At 32.1% G+C, this 12,508-nt stretch overlaps 1 protein-coding gene across 6 annotated transcripts in view; it reads left to right on the top strand.

The window, feature by feature from the left end:
• LOC125065587 (caskin-1) overlaps nt 1-12,508 on the top strand; it is a 237,735-nt gene that overhangs the window by 131,379 nt on the left and 93,848 nt on the right. For 3 of the 6 annotated variants that reach the window (XM_047673283.1, XM_047673282.1, XM_047673281.1), the window contains exon 2: nt 5,412-5,974. The exons of the other annotated variants lie outside the window; for them this stretch is intronic. In XM_047673283.1, the coding sequence (XP_047529239.1) occupies nt 5,440-5,974 (535 nt within the window). In that variant the 5' untranslated portion in view covers nt 5,412-5,439. The remainder of the gene's footprint in view (nt 1-5,411; nt 5,975-12,508) is intronic. 6 annotated transcript variants of the gene reach the window in all.

Below are 12,508 nucleotides of genomic sequence, written 5' to 3'. Positions count from 1 at the left end.
GTTAGCGTTTGTAATCGATTCTTGGTTTTTGTCGTTATTTGATTACAGCTTGCGTTTAACATTATTGGCGCTCGCTGTTCGCGTCGCAATCTGTTAATCGAAAACAGCGATCGCGGATCGAGATTAACGACTCCCACTATGGTTAGAGGAGATAGTTTTTATTGGTGCTGTCTATTAAATTAGTTAAGATTATGGATTTATGTTCTCATTTGATGTTGTCTTACATTTTGCCTGATAATAAAAACTATTAAACGTTTGCCGCCAATAATATTATTTATATTTACGTAACACATATAAATTAACAATTTAAATATGACCAATACGTTGCGACATAATCTTTCTTGTTTATAATTGTGTATTGTTATAGATAAATGTCGGTAAATAAATGTCTTTGTTCCTTAGTCGTACTAACGGACACATTGATTCCAGCACGGCGTTTGACCCTAGGTCTTGAGATATATACGGCAGGCTGGCTGTGTTAACAGACGAGAAATACTGTTATTATTAATGTGTATGTCATTTGTTTGATTAATAGTTATTCAATTATTATTTTAAGGAATAATATAAGTATTATATTAAATGCCATAGTGTTGTCGCTTTGTTTTTCTTTCACTTAACCACGGAGCGTTGTATCGATTCATGCGTACAGATAGTTTTATGGGCTGGAGAGTGGCATAGACTTTTTGTCCCGGAAAAATGCATCACAGTGTGAACTCAGTTTTACTTTATCATTTTACATACACGTAAAAAATATTTATAAACTATACATCGTTTATACATTATTCAATTTTTTTTATATATTCTATTTTGAATGTTGCCAATGACTATTTTTCATAATATGTTTTCTTTAATTGTTTTACATATAGTAATAGTTATTTATTAATATAATATTTTTGATATAATATTACATTAAATATTTTATCTTAACATAAAGCGAACTTAACATAACACAAGTCGCAGTTCAAACCAAATGTTCATGGAAATCGCATTGTCAATGGTTAAAGTTTACTCGTATGGAGTAGCGCGATGGAGGCGATAAACCTACCATATACGGACCACACACGCTCGCCTGCATCACGATGTTAAGGTTGAAACATATTATTAAAACGCACAGTAGCACAGTAAGTACTTATGTGGCAAACCATGAAATAAATATATCTGAAATAGTTCAGTTAACCCTTAAATTCAAAGATAATGTTCACGCATTGCATGAATATCATTGGATAGTTTGGAATTGTAGCAAACTTCAACATATTTTTAATTTGAAAACAAAAAAAAAAAAAAAACAATATAAATTTTGTCATAAAATGACAGCCCGTGAATACTCTACTTCTGGGCAAAGGCCTTTTCTCCTCTTAAACAGAAGGTTTAAATTTGTTCCATTGCTTGGCGACATATGTAGGTTACCTTCACTTCGAAAACGAATGTCATAGAATGTCTAAAAAGCGATCACGGCTTCAAAAATCTATCTTCGAAGTGAAAATTGACTTGGCCTTCCTTATTTAAATAACGATGAATTATTATATTTGTTATTTTAAGTAACCTAATTGTTGATCTGATCCAAATCCGACGACCTGCATGTTTTCTTTGAATATCATCATGATTCCTAAAATCCAGTTTGTATGTGGCATCGTGGCATGTTTCATAACATTTAATGTGCACCTCGACGTTTCTCCAGTAACGATTTGTTTCTAGCTTCGTTCTTTGATCTCTCGCTTCGTGTGGCAATACTTACCGTTCCCTTGCCGTGACCGTCTTGCAGAATATATCTTATATTTTTGCTGATTATTTAGATCGGCTTCCGTTCTCGTTAATTTTGATTTATAAAATATATGAAGGTTTTGTCTCTTCGGGTAATAATTTATTATTTGTTGTATATTTTTATATAAAATATTAATTTACGAGTTGATTTGAAAAGTAAAACAAATGACAAATTTTATATCAATGGCGAGAAATTATAGAAATGTTATTATTGAAATTAAATAAATTTCTCACGTACACTGCTATGTTTAATAATTATTATATACCAAATAAATTTGGAAATGTTCGTACTATAAAAAAATTAACAAAATTGTAAGTTTAGTTTTTTTAATGTAATAATATAATTTATAAAACACAGAAAACATAGAAATCCAACCTCTTTTCCTCAACATCGAAATGACTATTTATCAGTTTTAAAAGGGCTCAAGCCGTCATTTCAATCAAAGTTAAAAGCGTTACCAAATTAGCTCAATGAGTTCTGAACATAACGCTTCCTGTTTCTTACTTAAACGACTCCAAACACGTCCTTCAAGACATTTGTTTAGTCTTGATTCGAGTGCTCTTACGTAACTAATATTAGCTTCTTTCGAATTGTGTTTGTTAGTGTGAGTTATTAATTCTTTAGGAATATTTGAATGTTTTAGTTCCTCAAAAACGAAGTTCAACATTCGGTTTTTAGAAGCGTTTTTTAGTTAATTTAATAATCATAATTAGGTGTTCTGTTATCCCGGAGAAATGTACCTAACCTGCACACTCCAAAATTAATAGCATTTTATTATTTTTCTGCACAATTTGAGATTCATTATTTGTTCTGATTTTATGTTACAAATCAATTAAAGCCAAGACCCAATACAGTCTGAGTCACTCGAACCAGCTGTTGCTTATTATTTTATTGTTATTGTTAAACTTTGAACAATTTTATAACCCTTAAATGGAAACATAAGTATATTAAAAATCGATATTACTTCAATTTTAATTAAATATAAACTATACCGTCCGAACTGATAAATACTTGGTGAATTTTGATACATACACAACTACTTCCAACACGCTCGGCCACCAAAAAAAAAACAAAACAGCTCTAGATTAACTCTTTTCTCTGGTATGAATTATGGCTAATAACATTTAAAAATAAGATAATAATTGTGTGATAAATTAAATAAGGTTAGAATCAAATGGGTAGACCCTGAGGTTAGAGCGTTCAAATAAACAAGCTCTTCAACTTTGTACCATGTATTAATCATTAAATGTATTAATTCACCTACAACCAGCGTGCAAATCAATGAGTAATAATTCGTTACCTTTTTATTATCTATATATTTTTTATCGATTATTACGTCTATGAAATTTTTACGATCATATCTAATGGATGTGATAAGGTTATAATGTTTAATGTATTAAACTTTAAACTCATTACTAAGTGGCAAATTTATTTGAATTAGGAATAATAAAATTATACGGGAAATACATTGCCTAAAATAGCCATGTTGGCGTCACGTTGCGTAGTTCAGTCATTTTACGATGTCATAAGTTGACACAGTTCGGCTCATATTGCACGAGGGTCTTCCTGGCTCGTAAACCATCTGTATAATACTATCGAGACACGCCAGTTACATACCACCACGCAATGTTGAATTGAAACTAGGGTTAATTGAACTTATCATAATGTTCTTTGTTTGTATATGAACTTATTACACTACTTAAAGGTTTTTGATTGTTTAATTTAGAATAATGAATTCTAAAGTACAAATCTAAATATCCCAGTTCTGGGTTTTTGTCCACTATAGGAGTAGATTTTGAAACAGAATACACCACGTTGTTTAATCGCGAGTAAAGTCGATCGATCCCACGATCTTCATTAATTCTCTATTTGGTGCAGTTTAAATTTAGAGCACCTTGCTAAATTTACGGGTAAATATCAATAATAGTGTACTTACCAAATATACCTACGGTGTAATATAAACTCGATAACATACCCAATGCTGGTAAATATATGGGTACGTTTGCTAATGTTAATTCCATTCCATGTTATAAAATAAAATATAAAGATCAAATTTTGTAGCTTAATTAAATTTATTTATGAATAGTGATAATTGAGACCAACGATTTCATGATTGCCATTACGTATTAAAGTATACAAGTGTATAAGTGTACTTTATTTTTTTATTGAGATGATATTCATATCTTCTAATTCAAAACATACATACATATTTTGAGCAGGAAAATATATTCTATAATCTATGAGAACAATACAGAAAAGCCTTTATCCACTCGACATTTTACCACTCAGGTTAGTTCAATCGTTTACCCTTTTCACTGAATTGTAGGTGACATATCGTCTTGTGTAAACTCGACTTTATCTGATAAACGGAGGGTTGACAGAAGTAGGTAAAACAATTGAACGAATTATTGTGATATCTTTGTTCTTTCCATTTCATAGAAATGATGACACGCCGATCGCTTTATATAACACTTGAAAGGAAATTACCTACATTTCACTGTAGATTGATTATTATTACAAATATTTTGTGATAAAGTAAATTGTATTATTGATATAAATGTAACATATTTTCTTGTTGTTTTTTAAGGTTAAAATTATTGTAATCTAAAACGAAATCAATCATATTACTATAAGATTTAAACAGGATTCGTCCACTTCATTTTCTTTACGAAAGTTATTAAGGAATTATAAGTACGTAAAACACTAATTACTCGACCTCTTTATGAAATATGAAGTGGTGCTTCTCTGAATAAGGATGTACGCCACGATCTAGAACAGGTCAAATCCGTTTTTAACGACCAAGGCAGGAAGCCCTAATTCTATAATTGTTTGGAAAACATCGTTTAGTCGGTAAGAGGTTTATGGGTGCGGTTTGTTATTGTTTCTAATTTAGCATACTATTCTTGACATTAAGATTCCAACAGTGAGATAGACAAGCATTCAATGAACGCAATTTCACGATATTATTTTCAATAGTACTAAGAATAGATATAAAAGCAATTAGTTCTTATAATTGACAGCGATCACGATTTATTAATGTAACCTAATATTTAAAATGAAAATATAATAGAAGATAAATTATACGAACGAATTTATGATATTTCAGCAAGTTAGATAAACTTTACCGTTGAACCAATTTAATTTGTGCATTATTCTTAATATTGCTCAAAGAGTCAGCTATAATAGTAGATCTATTTTTAGAAATATAAATGGATTTCTCATTGATTCCACCGTAAACCAAACCGAATTTACAACGCTGAAGACTTGAACCTAATCGTCGTTTAGGTTATGAGAATCAAATTTTATTATGTTGTTTCCACAGAAGTTGGACAAGTCACGATATTATAATGTTGAACGACCGACCCACACGCAAATTTAACACTAAGTAAACGTAATGGTTGCGACCCCCCAAAGATACTGCTCAATGTCAGCTACCTGTTCAAGGTGGTCTAATTTTGTAATGAATAAATTATATATGGGTATATTCAAATCAACCGCATATGATTATAGTGATGTACCAATTTAAACACAAACATTACTTGAAGTTTAAGCATAAAGACAAAGCCATGAATCGTCGATGCAAGCCAAGATTTTCAGAAGTCTGCTGGTCTGTGGATTTAAATGCTAAATATTAGCATTTCTTTGTCAGGTTACCAGTAAGGACAAAAGAAACTAAAATGACGATCGACAGAGCCGGTCGTCCGCCTGCGCCTCGTCGGACCTCAACATACAGAAGCTATGACGAACTCGGTATTATAGATAGAGGAAGACCTCTTAGATATAGGCATGGTGGTGTCGAAGATTTATCAGGAATCGAACAAACCCGAATCCCCAGATCCTATAATCCACACGATTTAGATGATATAACAGTTATTAGCTCAGAGGAAATACCTAAACCGAAAAGGAAAACTATCGAAGGTTTGGCGAATGGATTTAGGAGAACATTCTCTGTAAGAAGCAGAAGGGAACCGGAAGGTATTCCTTTAGATACGTACAGTGTCACCTGCGAAGAAAATTTCGCGACTGTTAGAGGTGCTCCCTTTGGTCGACGTAGGTCATTATCGAGGGATAGAGGGTCGTCGTTGCTGGGTAGAAGTTCTTCGGAAGGTGACGTAAGGATACCCCTTCCACGCGCACCGCCCGCCAATCATACTCCTAGACTTCATCGCTGTCTGCGGGCCCTCGGAGGGAGTTGGAAGAACCTTCTATTACGTGAGTCCTCGAGACATGTAGCTTCAGCTTTTTTCATTAACTAAACATTGAGCTAAAATTTTCAAGATTGTAGGGCTTAAATTAACCCCTCAATTAACCGTGTCTAAAAACGTAACATATGTGTAAACATCACTGTTAACCTTTAAATCCGGTTACACGTCTCGTTATTCTTTTATTTAAAAGGCAGTTAACCGTTGACCGCGGCGCGGTTGAGATAATTAATAGTGAGACGGGTCCAAATGATACGGCGTAGCTTAGATAGTTTAATTCTGTGATTAAACGCAAAGCCGAAACGAATTAAACGGTTTTATTTTATGTAAATATAATGTTTTAACTGTAATGGTAACTGTGAATTGGTAAATTAAGCCGCGTACCATGTAATTACTTAATTATATTAATAATTTCATAAATGTTACGATAATATAGCAATTATATTAAACTAGCGCTCCAATAAAGTCAGTTTTCATTTTAAGTTGTGTCATTTTTCTCGTCAAATAGTTCATTTCTTATTATAATTATCTATACATATAATAAAATTAAAGTGTCTGTTTGTAATATTAATATATGTATGTATGTATATGCGGTACATATACCAAAATAACATCTTTTTCAATTTTTGTCTGTCTGTCTGGTCGTTCCGGCTAATCACTGGAACGGCTAGATCGATTTTAATTGGACTTTCACTGGCAGATAGCTGATGTAAATGAGGAGTAACTTAGACTACAATAATAACTTTTTTGTTAAATTCAAACGCGAACGAAGTCGCGGGCACAGCTCGTTTTTAAATATTTAAATGTTTACAATAATAAACTTTTTGTTACGTTTTTTCAATTCGATGTTTAAATGATCAATTTAGTGATATTGTAGATTTCTGTAAATTATTTGTAGTGCGTTCGTGTTTCTAATTTATTTTGATAAAGGTTTAGCCATCGTATATATTCGATATGGTATCTTATCTTCATAGTGTGATTGACAATTATTTGCTTCTATTTCTCTGTATTTATGTTCTTAAGTAAAGAATACGCAAAGGTATTCATTTATACACATTTACATATAATATTTACAATAACTAACGCAGAGTTGATATAATTTTCTTGTATGCGTAATTATGTTTTAGTTTGTCTAATGAAACTAATATTATTTTGTTTAATTTAATAAGATTTCAAAAGATTTTTACTTAGTTTTCGAGTTCAGGTTTTTGATATTAATAACTAAATAGAACTTAATAAGAAATATTTTAACATACTTCTACATGTGTAATTGCTATCACCGTTAAATCATGGTTCTTAAAAAAATCGTCAAAGCGTCCTCTCATTACACTGGCTTACCTTTGCAAACGAAACAACAAATGTTGCAGTTAAATAACCGATGAGTGGATTGAAATTCACAAAGCACAGTACAAACATTGCACAAAGCCGTGTCACCAGTTTTGACTGATTATTTGTATATTCAAACTCATCCTAGCGAAATGTACTACATCTATTTTGTTATATATTGTGCTATGGAACAAGATAATGAAACAAAAATAATTATTTAAAAAAAAAGGTACCAAAACATAATGTTTGAATTATTCTCCATCAAATTCAGATCTATATTTATATCGTAATATCTCCAATGACGCGACATGTTTTACGTGACATTCATACTTATGACATTGTTTTGTGAATTATATTCCCAATAAACCTTGTTGACAAACGCAGAGCCGTCCATTACGCAGTCCAAGCACAAAAATTCATTAAACGTTTACATATTCGGCAGGGTGACGGGCGACATGTGAGGTTTATCTGCGTCGTGTTTAACCCTGTATTGCGAGTGGTCTCATTTAGGAAATTGCCTTTTTAATTTTCCGTCACACTGGGCTCACAGCCTTCAGAACAATGGCGGGGTTCAAATGAAAGTCGTCGACTGTTCTAGTTCCGTTGATAGTAGTTAAAGCGTGTATACAAAGGCAACAGTCAGGAACGTGGAGGGAAGGAGTGATGTATCGGGATGAAAGGAGCATTTTTGTAATATTGAACAAACAGTGGGACATAGATAGAACACCTACTAGGTACTACTACACCTACTAGGTAGCACTTACTTGGTAGTATTAGGCTTAAAATCGTTCTAAATACTGTCCTTACTTACTTTACTACTTACTTTGTTACTGGTTTACTTAATTTGTAGTCAAAAGTTTGTCGTTGTTGATTTTTTTTATATGTTTGAGTAACATTAATAAAATAATTGCTTATATTTTTATGTCTGGGATAGACATTATGGTAAAACATTTAAGTCTATCCCAAAAAAAAAAAAATATTATAAATAAATCGACATTTTTATTGAAAGAAAAAGCCCCGAATTTCGCTAAGAGACCACAGACAAAGAATAAACCTAATAATATTCCTATAAAAAATTCAAAGCAATTTTACTTACTTTCAAGTTATATTAAATTAAGCCTAATTGAATATCCGACCCACAATGTCATTTCTAGTAAATCGCTTTGTGTAGTGGAAACGATACCTCTAATATAAGAGGGGACGAGCCGTTGTCAGCATTTATTCAGCTCTCATCGCCGACAGCGTGATGACAGTTGATTCTCTTAGAGAAATTGCTTTCGCTAAGTGATCACATACATTCATTTATCATACTATTTGATTAAACATTTGGTTGGAGAAGTTTTATTTATTTGTCAGATTTCACACAAACATTTGCTACCAGAAGAAGAGTGAGACAGCTGTCGAGTTATCGGCTGGTATTTCTTCTTTACAAAATTCTTCGTAACAAACTTAAGTGACTTTTTTTAGTCTATCTTATCTCCACAGATAGGTTTTTAATTTTGAATAATTTTATTTTCGATGTGTCTGCATTATTTTGATTCAATTGGCTTAGGTTAATAACGATTTGATCTTTCTGACTTTTACGTTAGGCAATAAGGAATGGCGTTTTTTAGTGATTTTTAAGCTATAGGAAATTCAAACAAAGTATATGGAACCTTTTGTTCACGAAAAGAAATATTTTTAAAACAATTATTCGCAACGCGTCATCCCCTTTTTCAACGTAACCCTTTTTCTAAGATCTCTAAATTCGTGAGCTATTTTTATCGGGGGTCGTTTCGTCCGACTCACGTAGGAACGGGTTATCTGGCTGGGGTCACGTACAACCCATGTCGGACTCGGTATCGCCAGCAAGGCTACGGGACAAGTCGTTAGGCAAATAGATAAAATATGATAACTTGCTAAAATTACGTAAATTCCGTAATACTGCAAAAACTTGTTTTTGATACGTAAATCTAGAAGAAAAAATAACTATCAAAATATCCAAATAGCTTCCGGACACGCCCATTCTAAAAAACATTTAAATGTTCAAAAATATAAAATACCAAACAAACTTATTGTAAAACTACAAACAATAGAAGTGAATTTGTAGAATGGTTGGCCGTTGGTTACAAGACAAGCGAACGTTTGTTTAACGCTAAATTAAACGTCATTAAACCAACCGCAAGTAATCGTTTCGCATTTTTTTCGCAGAATTCATGTTAAATTTTGTAGTTAACAATAATTTCAAGATTTTTAACGTAATATTGGTTCGTCTTTCTTTTTTGGCTTTAGAGTATGTACTTGTTGAAAAATATCTTCAGATAATTTTATCATCAAAATCATCTTCTATACATATAGAATTGGAGTGTCTGCTTGTAATATTAAAATCACCGCTTTTTACTAAAAGCATAAGTATGTATACACAGTACATATACCAAAATAACATTTTTTACAATTTTTGTCTGTCTGTCTGTCTGTTTGTTCCGGCTAATCTCTGGAACGGCTGAACCTGTTTCGACGGGGCTTTCACTGGCACATAGTGGATTCAATAAGTAGTAACTGAGACTATTATTTTACTTTAGAATTATATATAGAATAAAAATAAAATCACGCAACAATATCAAAATAACTTAAATTCAAACAACGCGCACGAAGTCGCGGGCACAGCTAGTTATCAATATAAAATCTAGTTATACCTGTTACATCAATCTATTAATCATTAAAATGATCATACATAATAAAATAATACAGTCAAATAAAATGTACCATAGCTAAATAACCGATTTTTCATATTCAACCTAAATGCGACATAAAGATTATTAGGTCAGTCCGGACGCCTAGAGTGGCGCTGTTAGGTTTCACTCGCCACAAATAGGCTCGTAATACTCGACATAAGCACTACACTCCATCCCATCTCGCAGAATAGGGTTTCTAACTTGATCTAGCTATTACAGTTCGTACGTTTGAAATTGTAAAGGAAATGGTTAGAGTAGATTAAGTCCTTTATCAACGTTTTCACTGCAAATATCTTCTATAGATATGGGTATATTTCCAGTTTCTATTAGTAATATAGCAAGTTGAATAATTTGATAAAATGTCCTCTGAAATGTTTTTGTATTCATGTTTTTGAAACCTTTATGTATTCTCTATCGTAAAAACATCGTAGTACTTAAAAAAAATTAAGTAAATTTATTAATGCTCCATGTAAATGGTGTAAATCTTAACGATTTAACTTTTCGTCAAACGTAGATACGTTTGAGAACAGTACTTTTTCTAGTCGAAAAGAACCAAATCCAAAGAGCGTGATTACTTTTGTTTTCATTATTTTAGTTCTAAATCAGTAGCTCCAAAAGGCTGGTGTTGTTCTCGGTGGAAATGCAAATATTATATGAATGAAATATTTACATAATCTCATAGAGATCGTTCACGACAAAAGCCGTCAAATCTGCTACCAAATTAATTCAGCACAATAACAATTAACGTGCCACAATAGAGCTTGTCCCATCTTCGTGAATCTCAGAAAGATCTTTATCCTTAATCCCATATTAAGGCCAGGATGATTTTAATCTGTGGTGGATGTTTTGTTTGCTTTGTCAAGACATCGGAGTACACGTCCCTATGAAATAAGACTTGAAAACAAAGGAATTGATCAGTAAGGGAAGTCCAAATCTTAGCTTGGATCGTATATATCAAAATATGTATTTTCTATATTAAGTTACTGTTATTATTGGACTTGAAAGGCTCACATGAATGTTAAAAATTAACTCTACCCAAGATATCACTAAAATAAATGTGAAATTGAAGTTTTCTTTGGTAGCAAGCAATCATGGTACGAGACGTCATTATGTCATTCGATACAGCTGAGACGGCATAATAATATCATGGCAATGATAGAAAATAGTACTAATCTTTTAAAAAGATCGCTTTTCTAGATGAAGCTGTAACAAATATGACACCTACATGATTATCCTAATAACATCAATTTTATAATATAATACGAGCGATTACTAGACTCGGAAAACTTCAATTACGCGTAATTTGCCTTAACGTATGTAATAGCTGTAAATCAAGAGCTCGTTAGTGTAATACACCTGGGTTTAGTTGGTTGTTGAGGAATGTCGTGGGTTTCAATGGTATATTTTTTTAAAGCATCTCATTTCTGAACAGTATTTTTAGATTATTAAAAAATAGGGTATTTTTTAATCGACTAGGCAAGGCTATAAAAATTTTAGTAACAAGCCGTTTAAATAATTTATAAATATCACAAAGCCGTCCTAACAAACTCGTTATTTGTCACCCAAAAATAAAACTGACCACGAATTTCGGCAAAAAGTTGACAATGATTTAATAAAAGTCAAACAGCTTTTGTCGCCCTAAAAAAATCCTTTTGTGATTTAGACTTCGGGACAAAGAATCCGCATAAACATTTATAAAAAGTTAAGCATTTCGCTTTTTTCTCTTAGATTCCCTTTCCATTTAGGGATGGATGTACCAACTGATTTGCATCAAATAGCTGGTGTAGTAATATGCAGAAATTATAAAGCGTATAAGATTTTAATAGCTAATTGTTTAGCTGCATAAGGAAAGGATACGCAATTACGCTTAACGTTAGTAATATTTGTTGTGACTTTGATTTGATTTAAGCTATTGTGTAAGCCGAATTTATTCGTATACCTTTTAATGTAGTAGTAATCGTTATTGATTTTACACTTATGAATACCAACGACTGCGCCGCTGTTTCCTTTCCGTGATTACTGATTTTGTTATTGTTTATATTTAATTTATTTTATATAATTATGAAATTGCTTTAGATAACTTGTCAAAAGTATAAAATTTTGACTGATCAACTTCTGTCAACTGATCTCGTGAACATAAAAAAACGCTGACAAAATGTCGCATTCCTTTTTCAAATCTTGCAAATGAAATATTTTGTATAATAAAATATCCTAGTAAACGATATAGCTGTTGAAGAATTTGCTTGAAAAAATGTTCTGCGGGTAATGATCCTACATCAATAGATCAAATTTTCTATAGTCGCCTCAATCCATTGTAATCGCACACGTGTGTCGCAAAACTTCGACTAATTCCCTGCAACTGTTGAACGTTGGCGTTAAGCCATTTTAAACTTTATCACGAATTGAGGAGAGTCTGTTTGGAATTAAAGTATTTGTGCAGTGTTAAATATTCTGTGTGATACATGGATATAAAAATGTAGACTTTTTTTATTAAGATCGCAAGA

Source organism: Vanessa atalanta, chromosome 8 (assembly GCF_905147765.1).
Source record: "Vanessa atalanta chromosome 8, ilVanAtal1.2, whole genome shotgun sequence".
Taxonomy (NCBI): domain Eukaryota; kingdom Metazoa; phylum Arthropoda; class Insecta; order Lepidoptera; family Nymphalidae; genus Vanessa; species Vanessa atalanta.
The sequence above is the reverse complement of the archived record's forward strand: the minus strand, read 5'-3'. Positions and strand labels throughout refer to the sequence as shown.